The sequence below is a fragment of the Vicugna pacos genome, chromosome 14 (assembly GCF_048564905.1).
Source record: "Vicugna pacos chromosome 14, VicPac4, whole genome shotgun sequence".
In the NCBI taxonomy this organism is placed as follows: Eukaryota; Metazoa; Chordata; class Mammalia; order Artiodactyla; family Camelidae; genus Vicugna; species Vicugna pacos.
The window spans coordinates 4,547,477-4,573,199 of NC_133000.1; the positions used below are offsets into that span (position 1 = coordinate 4,547,477).

Consider the following 25,723-nt stretch of genomic DNA (forward strand, 5'->3'; position numbering starts at 1 on the left):
ACTAGGTGTTTTGAAGACCAAAAATTATAGGCTCAGGTACAAATTACATCAGTGCCTCATGTACCTAGTATTATCTGCATTTTGAGACATAGATGAGAACAAGGAGGTAATTACAAAATGCTTTTAAGCAACTGGAATTTGTAGACTAAAATGTATGGGTTTTAATTTGATTTTGTAGACTTCCTTATAGGCTCTCACAATGAACACTTTTACTCTTGCTTTAGGTACTGCTCTCATAAATAGGGGTGTGTATTTCCTAACCCCCAGAGTAGAGGTTGCATAGAGTTGGACACAGCCAGACTCATTGGGGGCGGTGAGCAGGGGTGGTAGACAAAGCCTCTGAGTAAGGAAGGAAATGGTCCAATGCTGAAAAGCAGGTACAGCCTGGAAATCAGGTTATCTGGAGCTACTCAGCATTGAGGGAAATAAAAAGCCCTTAAGTAGTCTTAGGGGCCCACCAGTGGTTTTTTCACATTAAAAAAAATAATAATCAGTTAAAGTGATGAGTAGCATTTCTGATGTATGAGTAGAAAGTAAAAGTGGAATGACAAATACACATAAATATTCCTTAATGTGAGGGTTTGATGGACTGCATCTTAAAGTTGAAACATATGATTTAGGGCTACTGACATTTATTTTTGAGAAAAGAGTAAAAATCTCTGGAGATTGGGAAAAGGAGATTATAATACCCATTTAAAAATTTTATTTTAGTTGAGGAAAATAGTAGAAGGAAATGTTACTACAAGTATGACCCCTATATTTGGAGAAATATTAGAATATATCCAAACGGAAACAGATTAGTATAGTGAAACACGTACTTCGCTGCAATGCTTGAGGTCCTGGATCTTTAGCTTTGTGACCTTGGGCCAGCTTCCTAGGCTGTAATCTTCACATCTGTGAAACGACGAGCATGGCTTGGGTAATTGCTGTGGTGTGTCTCATCTCTAGAACTCAGTGTCTAGTTAAACTAAAAGGACCTGCATGTTAGCCTCTACTTAGAAATTCAGGACTTATATAGTATATCTTTGAAGGACCATATTTTCTTGCCATTTACATTTAAAATATGTAGAGACATAGAGGTGTCCCCCCTGCAACACGTGTGCTATATAAAGTTAGGAGTCTGTGTGTGTACAGGCTGCATATATTTTAAAATTGTTAATGGTTGAGTTGAGAAGGTTTAAAATCCCTTTATGTTAGACATACTCTTGACATGAGAGTACTGCATGCTGTGAATTGAAGGCATATGGGAACTTTGTCTATTTTTCTTTTGTTGTAGTAATTCATGTCAGTTTAATCATGTAATTATAGTGGAAATAACTCCAATTTATGAAAATGTTTAATCGTAATTCCAGATTGATCTAAGCAAGCTATCATGATTACTCAGTGACATTTTATTTCATAATGAGTTTGGAAAACAAGTAGTTAAGCCTTACTTAATACTATCTCATAGCTAGTTAGCTAAGTTATTTTCTGAAAATCTCTGTTGGCCCAATCCCTGGGCCACGTATGCTGCCTTTTGCACGTGGGATCTGTGAATCATTTGGATCAGATCAGTCAGATATTTTTACTGTAGGCAGTCTTACTGTGAGCTGTGTGGAAAATTTAAAAAGAATGGGGTGATGTTTTTCCTGCTTTCCCCAAATCTGATTCAGGAGACAATGGAGGAATCTTCTAGAGAACATTACACAGCAGCGCGGTGACTGGTGCCAGTTAAATGTCGGATGACTGCTAGATAGCAGGGAGCTCTCTGGGTCAGAAGCGTTTATGGGGAAAATAGGTTTTGAGTTGTGGTTTTGAAGATGAGGAATATGGAGAAGCAAAGATACTAAGCAGAAGGTTCTTTTTGATAACTAGTGGAGAGTTGGAATCTTCAATAAATTTTAAAATTCTCTTCAATCATAGATGAGCTAAGACACTGTGGCTGAGGGCCTTGTATCTATAAGGACTTGTTAAAACAAAATGTGTGATGTGAAAAACAGTACAGAGAGGGTCATAGCCATTCGTCTGAATTGACTTGTTGTTAGATAATGTGAAAAAATTCTGAAGAGTTGTGTGCTGAGAATTTATGCCTGCTGCTCATAGTGTGTCAGGGGACCAGAGCTAGTCCATGAGTTGTACCTGACTGTAGGGAAATAAGTTAAAACATTGAAAGTAAATGTTTAGAAACTCGTAGAACAGCTTGATAATACTGCAGCATCTGAATATGTCATCATTTTTCTAGTTATTTAATTTTTATTTTACAGAAGTGTAAGACCATGATGTATTGGAAAATTTTTAAAAAAGTAATCCCCCACAGTTGATACTTGAGAAGCACTGAGTTTTAAATTTTTTATGTCAGGAATACATACATACAGATAGGAAAATAACTATTATTTGAAAATGTGTATAATTATTGTTAGCCAAGGGTGGTGGTGGAAGAAATTGAATTATGGCTATATAGTCAGTGGGAGAATTAAGCTTCCCAAAACACTGGAGATGGAGTTTTGTTGAAAATGAGTTAATATATTAGAGATGAATACATTTGGAAACCATAACAACAAGGTAGGTAAAGTTGAGAGCTGGAATGACAGCAAAAGGCATGAGATCAGAATCGCTGTGCATCACAAATGTGATCTAGACAGCAGGAGGATTTTCAGTAAGAAATCCTCTAGGAACAAAGTACCTTTGTAACAAAGTTAGATGTAGAGATACAGATATTCATAAAAGTAGTGATGACATCTTGCTAACTATTCTTGCTAAGCTGTGAGTTTGTATGTAGTGCAGCCACAGGTGACTGAGACAAATCTTAGGCAAAATGAGAAGCCCTTAGTATTTGTGTCTGCTGCCCTTGGCTTCCCTTTTATATCCTTGGCCCTTCTTTGCCCTCTTTTTTAAAATCTAGTCATTTTCCTGTTCAGCTTTCCCCCCTTCCCACATTAAAGCAAAACGGTTCTGGTGCTTGTCTGTTGCGTTTCTTGTTTTAACTGTGCTTTAGTGTGATGTTTCAGTCCATAGGCAGCTTTACCTGGGCATTTGCAGTTTATTTCTAATGGTGGGATAACAAATTTCTACTTTCGTAAGGTTTTTAGGCTTTAATAACACGTTAAATTCTTTGGCGTTAGAGGACAGAGGCTTGTGAAGTACCATGTTTGTTTCTTCTGTCTTGATTTTTAAGCTCTTTGTTAGGGCGAGGGAGGTGGGGTCACGAGAGGCTGCTTATCTACCGCGGAGGCGTACTTGTGAGGAGACACAGCTGGTGGAGGCCTGCTTCTGGGTTATTCTGCTTGAGGTAAAAGTTTACTAAGAGCACTTTTTTCACTTCTTTCCCTGTTTAATCTCAGTGTGGACCCTCTTTCCCACTGTTCTCCAATCTTAAGAGCATATGTCCCCTTTTCTACCATCTCTATTACAAAATTTACTGATGGTATGTATCATACCTTTTCTAATTAATCTGACATTTAAAATTTTTTGTGTAGCATTTCTGTACTAATGTCTTTGAAAGATGACTTTTACATTATTTCTACTTTAGGGAACAAATTAGGAGTAACAAACTGGAGAGTTTTATGGTAGAGTTCTTCTATGGAGAAAGCTAAAGTAAATTTGGAGAAATTAATAGAATTATGGTGTAGACAATCTGGGGTGTAAATCTTGCCTTAATCCTTCTGGTGGTTAGGCTCATTTTTGAAGATGGAACCAAGCATTGATCTCAGGGGAAATAAAAGATGAGAAAATGGAGAAGATACTGAAAAATAATCAAAATCTTAATGGGAATCATAATCTAAAACTTCATTTGTAAAACCTTTTTTAAAATTTTATGTATGTTCTCAAATATTGTTTACTTAGTATTCAGTTTTTCAGATTAGTCACATTAGTGTCTTTTACCCGTGGGTATTGTGCAGTGAAGTTTCTATGGAAAATTGTGTTTAGAATTCCAAATTAACACACCAGAAACGATTCTTCTTTTGCTGGAATCGACTAAACCTACATTCACCTCCATTTGCTGCACGGTGGGATGTGCACTGCCCCACGTCGAGTCAGATGTGGGTGAGGTTGTGGACTTAGGATGTGTCTGGGTCCCTTACTGAAGCTGTAGACTTGTTGGGAGTCCAGGTTCCTGTAGGCGGGGTCACCGTGGTTCCTGTTCATAACTTGCTCAGAACTGCTGATGAGTTTTCACTTCTCTCAAAGAGCAAACAGTTAGGAATAGTTATAACCCAGTGGTGATGAATAATGATCTAGATTTTAGGGTTTGGAGTTGGATGCCAGGCAGTCCGAATTGAATCCCTGTATCTTCACTGATTACCTCTGTGTCTTTAAGCTTAGTTAAATCTTTGTTTCTTCATTTGCAAAAAGAATAGTACTTAGTGGGTGCTGGGTAGAGTTGTTCAGAGGACTAAATGAGAAGCTCCGCTGAGCGGTATCTGTTATTGGTGATCTGTGGTCTTAGCCAAACCTTTCTAACCTAGTCTGAGAATTGTTAACTATTACTAAACAAGTGAATATCTGTTGCTGCTCACTGTGGGTCAGGCTGCGTTCGTACTGCCCTTTGGAAAAGCCGTTCTCCTGTACTTGCTTTGAGGATGTCCATCTTCTCTTTGAGGTGTTCTGGCCCCTCCTCCCCCAACATTAATGTTTTGCCTCCTCCTTGACATAGTTGTTAGCTTTTCAAACATATACTCTTCAAATATGGTAAAAATACATCTGGAATTTTCTCACGATGCAGTGGCAAATAGATAGAAACTCGATTTCATTATGTTGACAATGATTTCCTGTATCTGTTTCAGGTTATATGATATACTTAAATAATTCTTTTATAAACTTAAATGTATTATATTTTATTATATTATTTAGTCACTCCGTCAATTCTTTGAGAGGTACTGTTTTTTCTGTTTTACAGATTAGGAAATGGAAGTTTTGAGAGATCAAGTAATTTACTTGGGCTAATGTAAATAATATTTAGTTAAATTTCAGAGAAAAACAAGTCTATCTAGAGCAATATGAGAAGGGTAGGATGACTGAGTCTTCTGTAAGGTGAAAAATGAAGAGGTGGTGGAGAGATGCCGCTGGAAACACACAGAGGGAAGCTAAAACACTGATCTTATGCCTGCCTTTTTTTTTTCTCCCATTTATGTGATTATTGCAGTGTAGGTTTCTGTAAACTGTAAATTTCTAGGGCAAGAATACACAATTAAGCTTTTGATGATTGATGGGTAATTTTTCAGAAATGCTGCACAAATTTATATTTATACTCACGGGTGCTGGTTTTTCTATAGCCTTGAAAACACTGAGATGTAAAAGGCTTTCATGTCTTTGTCATTTTATTGTTTTACTTTTAAATTTGATTACCAGAACTGTTGAGCTTCTATGTTTATTGACCTTTGGTGTTTTTTCCTATCTTTCACTCACTTTTCTGTTGGACTGTCTTTTTTAACTTGTTGTCAACACTTGGTATATTAAGCATTTAAGCTTCTTCTATCAGATGCTTCCGTTTCTCCCCCCATTTTGTTTTTGGTTTTGAATTTCATAAGTAATTCATGCTGTCAATTCTGAAATGTCATACTTAAGTTGATTATCTTTTATTAGGTACATTAAGAAAAGAGGAAAATATTAAGCTCCTTTTTGTTAAAATAGCATGATAATTTCCTGTCTGATGAGCTAGTGAGTTTTAAACTGAAGGGACTATCACTGTTTTTATGTAATTTGAATCCACTATCATTTTTGTTGCTAATGATCTATGTAGTAATCAACCTCCCTTAGCAAATGGATATGTTCTCTCCAGTGCATTTTAATTGTCAGACTTAAATATGGTATTCTTCCTGTTGTTTAACTCCAGTCTCTATTCTTTTCTTAAAATGATAGATTAGATTAGATTGAAATTTAGTATGATAGTTCTTATAGAAAAGGACTAAACTTTGAAAGACTTAATTTTATTTTCCTGCTAAATAAATGAGTACTCCAGGTTGACTTTCCAGGATTGCGTTGAGATAAAGATGTGCTTTGCAAAGAACAGATTAAATTTTGTTTTAACAAATTAGTTCAACCACATACTTTCTGTACTTTATTGTTATTGGTACTTTGTGTGCAGTGACAACTTGCTTTTGATTTATAACTGCAAGGGAATTTTATTCTATTGATTGACTGAAAAAGGATCTCATGAGAGATTTTTCATTTTGGAGGCTTTTTTTGGGGGTGTGTGTGTGGTGATTTGATGTTTAACCCTTTACCATATTTAAATATGTGACCTGGAACAGCATGCCTTTCTATCTGGTGTGTGATGCTGTTGACTGAAGTCATTATCCAGCTTTAGTTTTGGAGATTTTGAGGTTTTCTTCTTACCTAATAATGATAGCTTAGTAAAAGTATGATGCATTTGCCACTTGGACCCAGGAACTCGTGGATCATTCTGAGATCATCTGATTGGCTTCATTACGCTCTACTCTGATCACTGTGTTTACGTAGTGTAGTAGCTGATATTTAAGAGCTGGGCATTACTGGTGGTTCATCCCTGTTTCCCTAGGAGGTATAGGGGTCAGGAATAAATTAGTAAAGGTGAGTTAGAATTCTCATTCACAAACATGCTAGCCTAAGTTTTAAGCTAAATTTAACCAAAGCTATGTAATTTTTCTCAACTCTATTTAATTTCCAAAATTTGTTCTCTTTACATTTTGAAATTGGGGAGGAAAGAGTGGCTTAATTTTATTTCTTTGAATGAAGTCTCAGTAGCTAGAGCTTCTCATCGATCTCATCCATGCAGGTTATATTCAAAGAGAGATTGATTCATTTAGGAATTTATATTTGGTCATTTTAGGATTAGCTAGAATAATGTTAAGACTGTAATATGTTAAGGAATATTAAAGAATGTGGGATGAGTTTTTTTTAAATTGGGGGCAGAATACCATAGTTAAGAGTACGAGCTGTGAAGCCTGGCCTCATGTTAATTTTGAGATTATACAGGCAGTTTATTTTAACCTCTTCGAAGCTTCACCCATCTCATCTGGAAAGTTGGTGTTATTGTTGTGCCTATCTCACAGAATTCTGAGTGTTAAATACACTGAGTATTAAGTGCTTGGCCTGGTGCCTTGAGCTTGTCAAATAGTAGTTGTTGCTGCAGTCTCCTGTTGCTTTTAAATCTGCAGTTTAAAAACATGCTTACCTGTTTCTGAATGTGTGTAAGATTACTTTTGATTAACCACTGCCTGCCTTAAGTTTAATCTTAGTAAAAGGTGAAGGTATTATGAAGATACTTTGCTTCATTTCAAGATTGAATTTAAGCAAGAGTACACATACAAATAAATCAAAAAGGAAACTTCTGCTAATAAGCAAATAGGTATTTTAGCATGATTGTTGCTTTTGACAAGGGACTGAAATTCATGTAAAAACTGTTACGGTTATTACAGGAGATGTTGTAAAAATAACTTTCACAACTTAAAACTTTACTTATTTGCACTAAAAATATTTTAATAACTTTGGGATATTATTTTATTTTCCTACATCTTGTAATCTGGTTCTATTCTAAAGCAAAAGAAAAAAAGTTGTAGTTTCGTGTCCCAGTTTTTTAGGAATTGAATGTGGCCTTGCTTAACAAAGGTATTCGAACTGATTTCATTTTTGGTGGCATAAAACTGCATTGTAACATTGAGGTTTTAAGAATGGAAGTAATAACTGCTTTGTAGGCTTTCTTACATTAATGTAGATAATATTATAGTTTCTTCTCTGAGGATCTGACTCAGTAGAGCTTAAAAATATGTTTCTTTGTATGTAATTCCTGTTTTGCTGTATTTTTATAATTTAGATCAGTTTTTACCAGGCAGCACTCTCTGTTTTCATCCTCTCAATTTGTATGTGATATGTGTATTGACCCTACAAATTAAAAGGTATTTTTTAATTTGCAGTTGTTTACCTGCCCATGAGGCTTTAACAGTGACAGTCTGTTTTAACATAGACCTACCTTCTTTGACCTACCCACAATCGCTCCTACAACTGTCTTTATTTAAACAATGAAACGTAAGGAACCTAATGTATTTCCATGAAAAGCCTACAGTTAGTGATAGTGAATGGCAGGAAAAAATAACAGCATAATCTTTGAGACTGACTTGTTTTTGATTTTGAAATCTTAACCTGTAGAGAAACATTGGAATCTAATCTACAATTATTTGTAAGGTTTGGATTTACTAAAATCCAAGTGTATTAAAACACCCAGTTAACTAATAAATTAGATAGAGATAGCTCTCTATGTTTGTATGGAAATATGGTAATTTATTTGATTTTAAACATTTAGATGTTTTTAATCAGTTTGGGGTCTGTTTTTTCCCAGTAACTTTAGACTAACCGCTGATGGCTAATGGAATTATACTCTTATATTTAGTCCTCATAATTACAAATCTGCTAAACTCTCAGGGCATTTGATTAATTGAGGGAAGACCATTGTGAACCAGAAGAGGTTATAAAAGAGAAATGCAAGTTTACTTCCAAATAAATATATAGTAAATTCTAGGCCAGAGGTTTCTGTTAGTGGACTTCAGACCCATAGGGGTGGCAAGAGGTAAGTGGCTGAGTCGTTACTGCAAAAGGCAGTGGGTTAATATATTCATTAAATATTGTCTGGAGGGACGTTAATTTTCCATATATGTGTCCTGCTATTTTCCAAGTGTGTGAAGATGTTCTGATTAATAAAATGCAAATCATTTAAAAGTGCCCTTCATAGTAACTCTAAATCATCCTTCTCTGTTTCAGAGTATAAACAGTGAAAGCAGTTATTATGTTTTTAATGTTCAAAAGGGAGTTCTTAAAATTCAGAGCATTGGAAACAATGTTGTCCTAGGATAACAATTGATTTCTCTAGTTAGTTTTATCACTAATGATTAATTATAATATATAATAACAAAGCCTGTAATGTGAAGCATCGTAGAGATGATGCTGTTTTGCACTTTTACCAAAAGAATTGTGCTCTGAAAATTGATCTGTAACAACATTTTCTGTACAAGCAGGGGTATTTATGGGATTTTTTTTTTTTTTTGCTAGACTGTGACCTTTTTACGGGAGGAGAATAGATCTTATCATTGTATTTTTAGGGAGGGTAAAGAGCCCCGTGCTGAAATGTTAAGTGAGTGAATGAATGAAAAAAAATGTGTGTACATTTAAGCTTCTGAACTAAAACAGTCCTAAAAATTAACTTTTACTGTTCTTCCTTTTGACAGAATCTAGAGACTTATAAATAAGTCTCTAACAAAAAAGGTTAGGAATGAGAGTAGATGTCTCTTAGTCCTGAACCATTGGAGTGGACTTCTGTGGACCAGGGCAAGGATTTTTGAAGAGCCAAGGCTTTGGAGGCTATGAGTAATGTTATTGAAGGCTCTGAGTATTTAGTTGAAGCTGTAATGAGATGGGATTTTGAGATAGTTGAACCCCTGTCCCTTTTTGTTTTGTGGAGTGGCTCCAGTTTCTTTCACCACGAGTTGTTTCTCACGCAGGGCTTTTCCTTGAGATTCTCTAGAGCTTTAGACCTTGGGGGCGATCACCAGACCAGCAGCACTAGCAGTCTTGGGAGCTTTTTAGAAATACAGACTCTCAAGCTTCACTCTGGACCTACTGAATTAGAATCTTTATTTTAACAAGATCCCCAGAAGATTCATATATTCATTATAATCGAGAAGTGCTAGTCTGGAGTATATTTCTTCTTATTGTCCTTGAAAACTTCTTATCCTTAAAAACTATTGTTCGAGCCCTGAGTTGTTGTTTTTCCAATGTCCAAAAAAAGAGTAAGACTATTTTCAGCTACTATCTTATTGTGCTGTTTAGATTTTATGAAGAATGAGAAAGATCAATCAGTTGTGTAGTGAATCTTGAGACTTAAAGTAAAAATTGCATGTGTTAGAGGGAGGAGAAAAAGAGTTACATGCTCTCCTGGATATTGTGCCACAGAAACAAAAAGAGATTGGGAATTTTGGTGTTGACCTGTGTTGACTGACTAGGAGGTGGAGTAGGAAGGCAAATTATTTACTGATAGGACATGACATCTTAAAATGCTTCCATTTCATAATAATGAGGGGCTGGACTGGCAAGGCTGTCAAGAGTAGTGGGTCAGCTGGGTGACATACCTCCTTTTGTCTTGTGTGGGGGAACCATCACGTCCTCAAGATGGCTCTAGGAAGGATGGCTAGCAGCTACGGGGAAGGGAAGAGGGGTTGTGCCAGTGTTTGCGCTGGAGGAGGAGTTTGGAGTTTTGTAGAACTCAGAAAACTAGGGGAAAATAAACATTTCCCACAAAATTTTGTTTGCCCTTTTATCTCCTGATCTTCATTTTACTTTTCCATTTCCTGTAACCTTGGCTTGCATTTAATCACCAATAGCTGTTTTTAACCCAGCAGCTCTTTCCCTGGCCAGGCTTTCACCTTCTCTTTCTGTTGCAGTTTCTCTGTTCCCATCCCTCACCTAGACCAGTGATTCTCAAATGGGCACAATTTTGTCCCCCTACTCCCACAGGCCGTCAAAGTTACTTTTGGTTGTCACAAACACGGCAGATGCTGCCATACATCTCACAGTGGCCCGGGACAGCCCTCCACAGCAAAGGTTTATCCAAAGTCTGTAGTACTGAGGTTGAGAAACCCTAACCTGAATTATTGCCAGAGTCCATTAATTGGTCTACTTGTCTCCAGTTTAATTGTCATTCACAGGCTTTAAAGAGTTTCCCATAGCCGGCAGAATGCAGTCCAAACTCCTTGGCATAGGATGTAAAACAATTCATGGTGTTCTGTTGCTTTCAAGCCTCATCTCTTGGTTGGCCCTCTACTAATGGTAGACTGAGTACTTGTAGCTTTCCCTTAACCACACAGTGCCTGTGTGCCTGTACACACACGTTTTCCCTTGTCTGCAATACATAATCCCCGTGTCCTGCCTTTTTTTTTTTTTTTCCCCCTGTCTAGGTACACTCACTCCTCCTTCAACACTGCTCAGGTATTTGCGTTCTCTGATAAGGCTTCTTTGCCTCTCTTCTATTTGTGTTTTGATTATATACACATTTATTATATCACAATGAGTGTGACCTGCTTGCGTGACTTTGTTGACTACTAGATTATGTCCTCTTTTTGAGGGAAAGGTGTGTGTTTTATCTGTCATTGTATTCCAGGTACTTAGAACAGTTCTTGATACAAAGTAGACTCTCCAATGTTTAGTCGAAAATACATTTTTCCTTCAAGGTATAAATAATAGTTCATGTAATTTGGAAATTAGCTTATAGATGAGATTTTACTGTAATTTACATGTGATCTTTTTTGCCTCACCAGTCATTCTTTGTATTACTGCCCTCTCTTCACATGTCATTTATCGTCTGTTGCTTATAATGGTACTTACATGGTATTGATACCCTAGGCGTTTTCATTCACTATCAGATAGAAGGTTTTACTTCTTGTTTAGACTTTAATCTCTGGCTATTTATTGAAGAAGCTCAAATCTGTAATGATACAAGTTTGGGGATCTCCTACCTAGGAGGAAAGGACTTTGGCTAATTACTGGTTTTAGAGGGGATGGGGTGGAGGGAGAGGAATAATGAATTCCTCTTTGGAAAAAACAAGAAACATATAATAAAAGTTGTTGGGGAGGGAGAATTACACATTGGTTTTATTTAAACCCTTTTTTCTATGTTGCTTAATGCACTCCTATAAGAAAATAAATTTCATTAATTGTAATAATCAGGTCAAAAGCAAGTCTGGATTTGTGATGGATCTAAATGACTGGAAAACATTTAAAGCAGTAATTTTATTGCTTTCAAATATATGACTGGAATTGAGGTGTCCTTATATAGATCCTATTTCACAGATTGTGACTTTGTTTAAATAAGTATTTGATTTGTTGAGCTTTTGGTAGGATAATCTTTAGTCCAGACATTTTCTAAAATATAAATTTTAAATTAGTGAAGACTTAATGAAGGCTACATTATTTTTGCTGTATGTCAAAGCCTTATAGTTGTGAACTAAGTTATTAAAAATAGATTGCTTTAAAATTCTTTGTTTTTTTAATTTAATTTTTTAATTGAAGTATAGTCAGTTTATAGTGTGTGTAAATTTCTGGTGTATAGCATAATAGTTCAGTCAAAATTCTTTCATTTATAATATGGTTCTGAAGGGTGTATTTTTATTCTCATTCGCAAAAGTTACTTGTGATGTAGATGTAGAGAGCAGTTGGTTCAAGATTGTACGGAGGTGGACATGTTTTAGCCACATGAAACGTACTAAGAGCTGTAATTACTGGGAAGGTAGGTAGTCTAGTTGCCTTTATTATTCAATTTTAATTTTTTTCCCCCTCCTTAAATCAAATACAGCATAGCAGAGGCCCATTTGTGGAGTGGAGAATCTAATTTACATAGAATAATTTCCATAGGCGTTATTTTCAGTATCATTTTGAAATTTAGGAATCAGGTGTTTTCAAATTGGTTGTCTTTGTACTGGAAAATTATTTTTCTTATATATTTTATATAATTGACACCTGAAGAAAGTTAATTTTAACTGTTTGCTTCAGCAATCTTACAGCGGAACAATGAGTAATACAGATTTTCTTATTTCAGGTCTTAAGTTAGATAACTTCCCAAGAATGTGTCAGTATTCCTTAAAGGGAAAAAAAATATACAAATTCCTTTAAGGTGCAATTTTGTTCAAATTTGCTATAAAAAAGAGAAGTAAGACAGTGGAAACTATCATTAACTTTGACATGTAAAAAAGCCCTGCCAACCACTATTAAGATTGTTTACTAACTTTATTATAATATTAGCCAATGAATCTATGCTTTTATTGGAGAATTTATTTAATTAATATCGGATGGTTCAAATTACTGAATTTGGAAGACCAATGAAATTTGTGTATTTTTTTTTTAAGTCTGAGATTATTTCTTTTCATTGAGTACCTTAAGTTGAATGCCGACTTTAGATTGATTTGTAGTCTGCTCTAATGTGCATAGAATTTTAAAAATGAAAAAAATCCATTCCTTAGGAATTAGCTTCCTTTTTTAAGCAGAGTAGTTCTCAGGAAATAAGGTAGTGAGATGGAGAGCAGAAAAACATAAGGTCTGAGGAATTTTTTTACGTGTATTTTGTTCCCTTGAAGCCATTTCTTCATATTGCAGTGAGAATAGGTAAGTGCCAGTGGGAAATATTTTGCAAAGCATTTACTTTGCTGATAAATTAATTTTCTATTCATTAAAGTCTTATAAAACTAGATTATATTTCATGAAAACATCTGTTGCTTTATGTAATATTGTTTTTCAGCCTGTTAGGACTGTGGGTTGTTTTGGAGGTGTGTATTGGGAGTGGGGGTGGGAAGTGATGGGTGGTGATAAGGACATTAGAGGGAATGTCTATAAATTTTCCTTGTTTCCTATTCCACCATTCCTGATACCTTCTGTATGTTAGTTATGTTAGTTTAGATTAGTGTGGGGGATGTTAGGAGTGGCCTGGTTTCTTTCCTTCTTTTTCCTAGCCAAGGAAGTATCGCCTGGGGATGCTGGAGGAGAGGCTAGTTCCGATGGGATCAAAGGCACGAAAAGCAAAGAACCCTATCGGCTGCCTTGCTGACAGGTGTAAATCAGGAGTACCCATCAATATGGTTTGGTGGAACAGAGTCACAGAAAACAATTTACAGGTAAAAATAATTTTATTAGACATTTTTGAAAGTGAATATTTTGGCTGCTTTCTCTGTGGGGGTGGGGGGGATGGCTTAGCTGATACACTTAGGTGATTTAAAATTTTTTTTTTATTTTTAATTTTTATCAAAGTAAGGTTAGTGACCCATTAACTAAATGATTTTATTTGGTGGCTTCTTGAGTGTTCTCTGTTTATAGTATATTTTCCTTTTGTTTTATTAAATATAGTTTTCCTTCTTTGGATTTTGTTAACAGTTAATTTTAATTATTTTTAACACACAAAGCTTTCCAGGGTACTACATTAAAAAATCATTATGTAAAATTTATTACAGAAAATCTAATTTATTTGGAATCTGAACAATAGGAAGCTCCATATATTGTCTTTTTGTACATTTTTACTAGGAAATAAAAATTGTATGTAAAGAAACTTGTCAAGTGTTGGCTCTAAAACCAACTTTAATGGTATGTTGCCAAAGAGTTATTACAGATACATTTCAGTCTTTGCATTGTCAGTGCTAATGAAAATGAATTTTTGTAACTCATAGGCTAGCTTTTGTATAACACTGAATCTGAAGTAACTACAAAATAATCTGTTATATTCCATTTGAATTTGAATTATAGTTATTCTCATATAAAGAATTTGGTAATTGTATAATACAGATAGCTCTATTAATCAAAATTTCAGTTTAACTAGAAGTAGAATATCTTTCCTCCCAAACTTTGAGTAAATTATCATTTTTAATATATTGCTAGCCAAAAGCCTATATATAATCCCACATACACATACCACACACAGAAAAGATGGAACAAAGTTAAAAAATTGGTTCTATTTCTGTTACCAACCTTGTATTATAAAGGGTTCCACAGTATTTTGGTCTGTTTAGTATTATTGCCATATCAGTATCTGTGTTGCCTTGGGCACAGAAATAAAGAAGTTATTCCAAAACTATTGCAAAACATGGTATTTGTCCCAACTGAAATTTTGGTAGTATTTTTCTAAATATAAGGAAAAACAGGGAAATGGGAGTCCACATGATCAAAGACTTAAAATTTCAATGGAAAGTTTTGGACATGTCAATTATAACTAGTAATATAGCTTACTGAATTTTTATTTTTGGAATCAGGAGAGAGATTTGATGTGAATTGTTAGAATTATTTTTCAGTTTTAAAAAGAAAGTCCGAAAATAAATTGGGCCCTGATTATGTAAGAACAGATCCTAGTGGAACTGGAGCTGCTTGTCGGTTGTGGGGTGAAGCACTGACCGTGCAGAGGGCTAGCCCCTTGACCTCCCCCAACTTGTATCTCTTATCTCAGTGTCCGTTTGAGGTGCTTCTTTTTATCACAACTTGAAAAATCATTAGGTTAGTTTAATAATATATGCTGGAATTATGCTTTAGTTTTAATTTTTAAAAAGCTAGATATGCATTCAGTGTGCTAAAGATTGAATTGGTGGTATCTGAATCTAATATTTCAAATACTAATACTATTTTGTGCTTCACATATATATGTATATTTTTAAGGATATGAAGAATGCCTTATTAGTTTGCTCTAATACTGGAAGAGCAGTAATACCTTACACTATCTGTTGAAGTTGAAAAATACCCACCTGGTGTCCATTATTGTCCTTGTGGATTCCTGAATTGGGCACCTGGTATTGTTTATGCAGAGCAAAGAGCATATCAGTACACTTTTTTTCTTTTGGGGTTTCTATCTTTTTGTTCTATAAGAGAAATGATTTATATAAATAAATTCTGCACTAATTCTTTTTAATTTTTTGCATATAAAACTTTTAAAGGATTGTGTAGTCAGGCATATTAATCTTTCCTTTTTCTATTGTTTCCTTTCCTTTAAAGCTTAGGTCTTCTCAATTCTAAGGTCAGAGAAATATTTATCTGTTTTATTTTAGTGATATATAGCTGTATTTCTTTTAAATTGTTACCTTGTGCCAGGCACTGTGCTAAGCTCTTTATGTATTTTGTGTCTTTTGGTCTTCCAAATAGCTTATGGGACAAATTTTATTGTTAAATGAAAAAGTGTCTGCAGAGAAGCTAAGTAACGTTAGGATGAAACGGTAGTCGGTAGAGGAGCCGAAATTTGAATCTACTTTTGTCAGGCTTCAGAATCTCTTCACTTCTTGTAACATGGCTCTGACTGTATTATTGTGATAATTGGCTCAATTATCTAACTGGTAACTGAACTTCTATAGGACAACTTTTTTTAAGGATGAGAATGCATACTTAGTTTTCAAGACATGGACTGTAACTTATGCATAACTCTACAGTATTTATGAGGCCAGTCTTTTTCCCTCGTGATCCATTTTTTTTTTCTCAGTGACATTTCTTTCTAGAAATTTAAACATTTCTTTACACTGATTTCTTAATCTTGTCCTGACATCTTTTTGGAAAACAAATTTTGGAAACAGAAGTTTTTCCACTTCTGAAAACAAAAGAAAACTAACCAAACAACTAACACAAATCTTAAAACAAATACAACAATAACAAAAACTTTCTTTGAAAATTTCTACCTGAATCATTTGTAAGTGCATTTATTTGCTTCAGTGCCAGATTTCTTTCAAGAGCCCTATGATTCCCACCTAGTGCTTAATAATCTTTTATTTATTTTCTACCAAGAATCTCATGATATGGAATAGTCTGTCTCCTGAACTCATGACAATTGTAAAACAGTCATGCATGCTTTCATTCTAAAAAAATATATGTATATAATATGCTAATCAGAAAATAAAAGAAACTTAATATTTTCCTTATATTGTACAGGTAGGTTGGTGGAGTCTAAATTTATTTTTCATATGGCTATTGGAGATACTGATAGGGCCCATCTGGCCTCCTTTACTGCTTTTGTGGAGTTCCCTCCTAGGGAGTCTTGAAATGGATTCTATTCTTTTCTCTGCTTTCTTTACAACCCATTTTTTCCTTCAATGCTTGCAGTTTGGTGTTGTCAAAATTTTGCTGAAACTGCTCTCAAAGTTTATCAGAGATCTCCTTAATCAACAGACCCAGCAGTTCGCTCCAATACTTAGTACTGCTGGCTGCCTTTTTATTTGAAACTCTTTCCTGTGTGCATTCTTGACTCTATTTCATCCCTGGCTTCTTGTGAGCTTCTATCCTTGACTCACTTCTTCTTTGCTTTCCCTTGTATGCCTAAAGTCTTAAATTTTTATTTCTATTAGAAGTGTGTTCTGAGTTCAAGACCCAAATCTTTCATGCCTCCTCGTATCCTTGCATGTAGATACAGATCCCTCTGTCACTGCAGATTTGGCATGTCTGAAACAGTGTGTGTTTTCTGTTCTCCAGATACACTGCTTTTTTTTATATTCTCTTACGTTCCTTCTTCAGTTAATGGCTTTATCATCTTCCCAGTTACTGAGACTACATATCTTCACTTCTTCCCTGTTATCACCCACATTCCACCATTTATTATGAGAAGGAAATTACTGAGGTTTGACTGCCCATTAATTGAAAGATGATGCATTGGGCAGCTTACATTTACCATCATATTAAAGCCTTACCACAATGATGACATATTATCCCCATTTGACAAATGTGGAAATTGCAATTTAGAAAAGGCTTATTCTTAGTAAGTGATACAGATGGGATTCCAGCCCAGATGTATTAAATTTTAGTCCTGAGATTTCCTACTGTATCTTCTGCCTCCAATCCCCATTCCTTAAAATTCTGCAGTATCTTTTTCTTCTTTCCTTTTTTTAATACAACTGACATAGAATATACCCTAAGTGTATTTTCTGAATAATTTTTGTCAAATCCCTTCAGGGTCTGTTCTGCCTTTTAGGGCTGTCTCTTTTTAACTGTCTGAACATACTAAATTCTAATCATATGGAATCTTTCATACCTTATATGATATGAAATGCACTGTCAGTTCTCAGTACCTTTATATCTCTGTACCATTGTAAATCGAGACTAAAAAAAAAATCTTTCTTCCCTTTGCCTTTGAGAGTAGCTCAAATGCTACCTTTTCTGTAAATACTTGTTCCAACACTTCAAAGAAAATTTTTTTTACTGTTTTCACAATACTTGGTGTCATTTAACTGTTTATCTCATTCTGTTTTATATTAAGTTCGTTCACCTGTTTATCTTTTCCCACTGGATTGTAAATATGTGTGACTAGGCATGTGTTGTTTATTTTTGTACCCTTAAGGTATTTTGCTTATCTCTGAATGTTGTTTAATTTTCTTTTCTTAGGCAGTATGTGAAATTTGTGGTAATTTACTTTAAGTATTTGTATATTTTGAAAAGTTGATCATAGGTTTTTTGGGATTTATAGCCACCATATATTATTATTGTGTAGTTTTATTATCATATATGATTTAGAATATAGGGTGGTGATTTCTTTTGAAAGATTAACGGATCTTTTTTTTTTTCATTTTTTGTTTTGTTTTTTTAAAGTCAAAATTTAACGTTTTCCCAGTGAGACCAGCCTAGGTTCTTGGACTCTTTCATCAATAGAAATTGGTAAGAGGCCAGACGAGAAATTCAGGCAAGGCTTTATGGGGGCTCATGCTGTAGCACAAAGGAGCAAAAACAAGTAACAGGTGCCCTTCTTTGCTCCCCAGAGAAGGGTGTGTGTGGCAAGCTGCTTCCTTAAATGGGGTGAGCGTAGGGGCGGATCAGTGGTTCGGGCCAGAGGGTTGGCTTAGATGGTCTGCCTACCCCCTTGGTGCTGTGTGCAGGGATCATGCGCAGTACCTGCTTTTGTTACCGACACCTCAGAAGTGCCTTTTGGGTTTCTGGTCTTTTTGTATCTTGTTCATAATTGCCCCCACTGTGTGCTGTTACTTTTCGTCCCTTGTACTAAGTTTCTTTGTATTCTGTATCTTGAGGAGATGTTTGTCCAGATGCAGGCACTCCAGTAAAGGATTCCAGCCTGTCTCGCAAGTATTTTTGATTTTTAAAAAAAAAATTGTTGAAGTTTAGTTGACTTACAGTGTTTCAGGTGTACAACAGACAGATTCAGTTATACTGATAATTTTTCAATTTTCTGAGCCTGGTAGTAGTCTTTCTTACTGTGCTGTGAAGTGACAGAGCGTCTCCATTTTGTACTTTTCTCATGGTCTCAGTCTAAACACCAAGCAGGTGGCAGATGGAAGGTCACCTGAGACTCCACATTCTTTATTTCACCTAAGTGCAAGTTCACTTTTATCTCCGCCTAGGATGATTGCCCACTGCTCTGCCTGACCAATCTGTATGTGAATTCACGAGTTTTCGTTTGTTCTGTGATTCCTTAATTCAAATGCCATTGTTCAGGATTGAAATATTACCTACCTTCCAGAATTGTTGTCAGGATTCAAATTTCTAAGCACATGGTGGTTTGCGCTCTCACCCCTAAACTTTGTCTTTATGTTTATTTTGGGCGCTGTCTCTCAGTTAATGGTGCTCAGATGTATGTGGCATCGTGCTGGATGTAGTATGAGGTAGTGACACTGAGTGTCTTTTAGGGGCTCTCATTTTAATGCTGACTCATTTGAGTAGTTTTAAAAATTATTTTGAAAATGTTTGTTTTGAAGGGATAACTGTGTTCCCATCCCTCCTGTAAGAATTAGATGTCAACTTGAATGAAAGGCTGGGAAATGCATGATTTTGTAAACTTCTCAGGGTATTTATTGTAGGTTAAGATTTACCTAAAAGTAATGACATATCAAATAAAGTCTTCCTCATTTTGTCTTAGACCTTTGGAAATAGTGGGGTTATGAATCATAAATTACTAGTATTTCTGTTGTTTTAGCTTACCCCAAGAATGATGCTGTGGGGTGTACTAGAAGAGTCATACTTGTTAACACCTCTTTTGATGGTGTTTTTCTCCCTGTGGTCTGATTAAATGATGTTTCTTGTTAAGTATTTTATTTATAAGAATACTCACATTAAAATCTCTTGGCTCACAAATTCTTCTGTGAATTCTAGTTGCTTATTACTGGTGCTTTTAAGATCCTAGGGAGGTTTTAGAAATTTACTGGATATACTTCACTCCTTAGTTACTCACTGATTTTTTTCATGTTATTTAAGGAGATTTCTAGTTTCTATGCCCCAGGAGATGGAGTTTTTTTGAGTTTTAGATGGAGTGGATTCCAATTTATAAGCGTGAAGCTTCAGCCTCTCTGCTCAGAGTTCCTTAGGGCTTTGAGAAGTCACAGAACTGGGGTGCAGCTAGAATGACACTACTGTAGATGTTCTACTTTGTCACCCTCAGCACATCCCAGATCTGTTCTTTTCTCTTCTCTGTAGGTGCTCTTCTAAAACTTTAACGTTCTCCGCAAACCTGCTCATGCCCTCTCTGTCACTTTTGACTAAATGCTTTGTGTTCTTTAGAGGAGGGGAAAAGAGGGCATGGAGAATGACTTGCCTCGTGTGTTGATTTCTTACCTGTGCACGTTTTCACTCATACCCTTCCGTGTCCCTCCTGTCTCAGACAAGAGGTGCTCCTTTACTACATGCTTCAGAGCCTGTCTTTAGTCCCTCTAGCAATTTATTTCATGATTTATCCCTTTTCAGCTTTGGGCACTCTCCCTTGACGTGATTCCTTCTTCCCAGCATACAGACATGTCATGTTTAATCTCTTCTGTTTTGGAACCCCAGGACCAAGGAATGCTACATGAGGAAATGTTCTGTGGAAACATTTGGAAAACTGGTGATACAATTAGAGAAATACTTCCTATTTAGTGCTACTTTTCACCTTTCATTCATCCCTCAATCCCCAGTGCTCGCCTTTCCCTCTTACTGCTCTACAGAAACTCTTTTTGCTAAGGTTCCCTAACTACCAAAATTGACCATTCTCACTTCTGCTGGTTTGTGATGTACTCCATTCCTCTTTCCTTGGAACTGTTGTACCCCTGGCTCTTAGACAGTTCTTTGTTAGTCTCTCTCAAGGACCCCTTGTCTGTTGCTGTGCCTCCGGGACTACCCCAGGCTCTGTCCTTGATACTCCTCTTTCCCTCCCCACGGTGCCCCCGAGGATCTCACTGCCTTCATTATTTCATCTGCTCCTGATTCATAGTTGACTTATAGATAATTTTTTTCTCTTCCCAGTCCTCTGCACTCACTCTGAATTCTAGCTTCTTCTGGACATCTTCATTAGTATGAAATAAGGCTTTTTAAAATTCAGTATGTCTAAATCCAGTTGTCTAACTTGTGAGTTCTTGATTCTTCTGTCCTCTGTGCCACATCCTTCAGCCACTAAGATCTGTTGGTTGTGCTACTTTGAAATGCTCTTTACTTTTACTGTTACCGAGGTGCAGTTTGGGCTCATCTTCATTTCTTACCTGGGCTATTATTGTAGTCTCTTTCATGGTTTCTGCTTCTGGTCTTATGTTTCAAACCACTAGTTGAATGATTATCTGATCTTGTTTCTCATCTTTGTCTTCTGTTCTTTGTCATTAGAATAAAATCCAAATCCCTTAGAAAGGTCCCCGGGGTGTCTCTGGATCGCGCTGTGAGTACTGGTGCAGACCTGCTCAGCTGTCTGCAGCGCCTAACGAGTAACATGCTCTTCCCGCCTCTGCCTCTGCACGTTCAGTTTCTTTGAACATTTGCTTTGCTTACTCTTCTCTCTGTCTTGACTCAGCAAACTTGTCTTTTAGGATTCATTTCAAACTTATGGTCTTATGACCTAATCACTTTCCCATAGCTCTTATGTTGCTATGATTAATGTGTGTATAACTTGTCTTACAGGCTAGCAGTGTATGGCACACTATAGACACTTAGTATTTTGTGAAATTGGGTTCAGGGTACATTCTATACATGTGAAATGCTGGCCTGTAAACTGCTAGAACATGGTGCCTGTGTTTTATGTATGTTTGTTTTTCACATTGCCTAGCACAGTGCCTTTTATTATTAACTATTCAAATAATTGAATGAATTAACCTGGATTAATGATTATATTGTAAGGTGAGTATTTGGCCTAAAATTTAATGTTCTGAAATTTAATGCTTTGTACATTTTCTTAATCTTTCCTTTGGTACAGTTTCATGACATAAAATATCATCATGGGAAAATGTTTGAAAAATCTTAATATATGTTAAAATTTGTGATTAAATCTGGCAGGACTCTGGGCTAGAGAGAATGCCTCTAAGTAAATCTCTCTTACTGTGCAATGTGACACATAGGTTTTTACTGTTACGTAATTACGGACAGAAGACATACATGGGTTTACAAGGTAATTACTGCTGTACAAGGTAGTTACCACCTCTGAAACGTGGCGATGGTCTTCCTCTCTCCTGGACAACTCATGGACTGATCTGAATGGATATTTGTGCTCCTTTTAGGTAGAGTAATATTTTTTCCAGCTTTATTGAGGTAGTTGACACATAAACAGAAAGAGTAATACTGAGGATGAACTAAGCAGATTATTGAGATTGCTTCTGTGACTGCTAATGATTACTGTCATTGGAGAACTCTGACTTTGACATGATAAAAGGAGCATTTCATCTGTTTCTGTTTTTAAATGGTTTCTGTCCTACAGATACAGATTTTGCTTTTTTATCGACATTGCTCCTACTGGTCTCAGTTTGAATATTGCGTATTCTATGCGACTTATGGTAATACCACTTCATTTAGGGATGATGATTTGCAAAGGAAAGGGAATGGTGTAAATGGCTTTGTAATTTACAAATCTTAAACTTTCTGAGAAGTTTTTTGGTAAAAATTACATATACTTATCGAAAAAAATACAAATACTACAGAGAAGTACAAAGAAGGAAGCAAAAATGTCTTCAGTTCCCTCACCACCTAGGGGCACAGTCTCACTTAATGTTTTAGTGAGCATCTTTAGTTGTCATCCTTTTACACACCTGCATACAGGCACAGACACACACAGACACGCTTTCTCTTTCTCCCCCTCCCTCCCCTCCCCTTTCTCTTAGGCATGTGCACACCATTTTACAAATAGCAGTTTGGAATAATTACTGTTTTGTGGCCTAATTTTTATTTGATTTTATTCTCAGTAGTGGTATGAGCCTCTTATCTTGGTAAATATATCAATTCACATGATTTTTAATGGCTACACACTGTTCTGTGTACTGTAATCCACATAACTGGATCCCTGTTGATAGATATTTTAGTTAGCTGCCTCTCTCCTTTAAAAAATCATTTAAAAATGTGCTAAATGTAATCTTTCCTACTTGTGTGATTTTTTTTTCCCCTTAGCCCAAATTCCTAGATGTGGGAGTACTAGGTCAAAGGGCATACTTATTTTTCATTTTGATGCATAGTATCAAACTGTTCTCAAGAATAGTGTTACCCATTTCTGGAAAACTTTTGAAAGATGAACTCACAAGCATCTTTGGAAATTTAAGTACCTATAGTTTTCATGCTCTTAAATACAAAGAATTACTTTAAGCTGAGTTCATGAAAATGTTCATTAACTACGATAACATAAAGCTTATTACTAATTGATTTTCATCTGGCAGGTTCTGTTATACACATGCTACTTTCGCCTTGAGACAGTCAAATTATTAGTATGAGAACTTGTATTTAAAAGAACACTGATGTGAATCTCTTGGAAGCACTAGTGACCAGCTTTCCTCCACTGTCTCCACAAATCTGAATCTGGTTTATTTAGAAAATCGTATTTCTTCTGTCAGGATGTTTATCAGAGGGCTCAGTTTGCTTCAGAAAATTTTCAAATTGTGATATTAGACTAATTTCACAATAGTAGTAGTATTTATATTTAGCTTTTAACTTACGAGATGAAACTTGACTGATCTTAAGTAGATCAGTTTCTGAATAACCCAGAAGTTGGATATATTTTGATAAATTTTAAATTGACCATATTTGGATATACTTTTGAAATAGGAGAAATGACAACCCATTAAGTAAAAAAAAAACCTTCTGGAAACGTGAAGTTGGAGGTTCTGGTTAGCCATTTGACTTCTCCTTTCCATCGTACATTGTTCCTCTTTATTCTGTGTTATTTATGAACACTGGAGACTAGTGGAAATAGCTCTGAACAGTGCTGCCCTTCATGTCCATGGGTCTCATCTTTTCATGCCACTTAAGATAATTTTATCAAAGCAAAATATTTGACTGTTTCTGCCTTTTTTCCTCACTATCAGCACCCCATGTTCTGCCTTTCCAAATAATTGAGTGGAGCCCTTGCCAGAACACACACACACACACACACACACACACACACCCCCTCTACCTTGGACATGAATCTTTTGAATTAGTCCCAACTAGGCTCCTTTGCCACTCTGAGGAGGGAAGAAGAGTAGTGAAGATGGGAGATTTTGTGAAAAAAATAGACAAAGCTAAGATTAGTATCAACATTTTCTCTCTCTTTTTCAAAATGATTTCACTCAGTTAAGGACAGTGAGGACTTGACCTGATCAATCTAATTGGATTTTAGCAATAAAGTCGTTAAACAAAACTTCCCTTCTCTTTCTTTCTTCCCATTTCCCCCTCATTTTTCTCCTCTTCTTCTTCCTTTCTTTTTCTGCCTTTCTCTCTCTCATCCTGGCTGAAAAGTAGAAGTAGAATGATTGGAGTTGAGCAAGACTGAAGTCCAGTTGGTCCGTTGGGACGATGTTGCAATAAACCTGAGTTGAGATGATAACAGCCTTAACTTAGGGCCCTGACAGTGACGTGGGTAGAAGTAGGTGAAAGTATTTAGGATGTAGAATAGACTCCGTGACTTGATGCTTCCAAGATGGATTATCAAAAGGATAGTTGTGACATACTTTATCTGTTTAGGAAAGAGATGGTATAGAAAGCACGATAAAACTTGAACAGAAAAACCAACTTTATGTGGAAGTAATGTATTTTTTCATAAATAGTCTGAACTGAGGGTTGCAAAGCACCTCTTTATTTGTGGGTGTCTGATCTAACCAAAACAAGGAGTTGGCCAAGTTTTATTTATTTATAACTTGAGATGAAACTTGGAACGCTTTACGTTTTGACAGCATCGCCACTGCATTTGTCTTTGGGCCAAGATGGAAGAACAGGAGTTAGACTTACCCTCTCTCCAGAAACAGCGGAAAACTGAACAAAATACATGAAACAACAGTTTTCGAGATGTTAGAGATCAGGCAGTGAAGGACAAAGATCCTTGACAGATGGGAAACCAAGGAGGTGAGCCCCGCGATTACCTTAGCGCACTGTCTGGAGGCAGCATCCAGGCCTGGTGCCTGGAGTGGGACTTCAAGTGGAGTCTAGTGACCTCTCTAATTAAGGAGCCCAAACTGAAAGTTTACAGAAGCCAGTGTGGTTATAGTTACCAGAGAAGTACTAGAGAGGAGAGAGCTCATACATAGAGAGCTTTGGTTACTTGCCAAAGTTCCCCTTGAATTTTTATCTGAGTACTGATCAGAGAGTAGTAGCGAGGAGGCTACTTAAGCTGGAAAAAGAAATTCTTGAAAAGATCACAGAAACAGTTCTCAGAGCTCATGTAAGGCAAGAGTTGTTCCTGTTCTCACCAGCCAACATGGGAGACATCATAATTCATGAAGCGTTAAGTAGGGTGACGGGAAGTCTTTTGCCTCAGTAGTTGGACCAAAATAGCCTTAGACTAAATGCTACTCTCATTTTTCCTAATAAAGCTTAAAATAGCAAGACCTGAAAGAATCAGACTAATTTTTAAGTGGTTTAATGACAATGGAGAACAAAGCACAAGGATATTTATAGCAATTAAAAAAAAATCTAGCACTCAACAAGATAAAAGTAACAATATTTGGCATCCAATCAAAAATTACCAGGTATGCAAAAAGTAAGAAAATATGACCCTTGGAGAAGAAAATATAATCAGCCAAAGTACGTAAATAGTAAATAAAAGAACATCAAAACAGTTGTCATAACTATATTTCATATGTTTAGGGAGCTAGAGATTAAACATGTTAGTACAGACAGGGAAGATATTTTTAAAAAATCCAAATCAAACTTCTAAAATTTAAAACTACAATTTCTGAAATGAAAAATACACTGAATGGGATTAATGACAAATTAGAAATTGTATAAGAAAAGATAGTGAACTTGAAGTTACAGCTATAGAAATTATCCAAAAAAAAGTAGAGAAAAAGTGAGCCATGGGATAACCTGAAGCAACCTGGCACACTCTTACCTTTTACCAGGGTTGGGGGAGGTGCAAAGAAGAAAT

General features: G+C 36.0%; 1 protein-coding gene across 5 annotated transcripts in view; it reads left to right on the forward strand.

Moving 5' to 3' along the window:
* PAN3 (poly(A) specific ribonuclease subunit PAN3) overlaps positions 1–25,723 on the forward strand; it is a 111,315-nt gene that overhangs the window by 18,990 nt on the left and 66,602 nt on the right. For 4 of the 5 annotated variants that reach the window (XR_012079854.1, XM_072976052.1, XM_072976054.1 and 1 more), the window contains exon 5: positions 13,446–13,607. The exons of the other annotated variant lie outside the window; for it this stretch is intronic. Coding sequence is in view for 3 of the 4 variants with exons in the window: in XM_072976052.1 (XP_072832153.1) it covers positions 13,446–13,607 (162 nt within the window). In the remaining variant the exon portion in view is untranslated. The remainder of the gene's footprint in view (positions 1–13,445; positions 13,608–25,723) is intronic. 5 annotated transcript variants of the gene reach the window in all.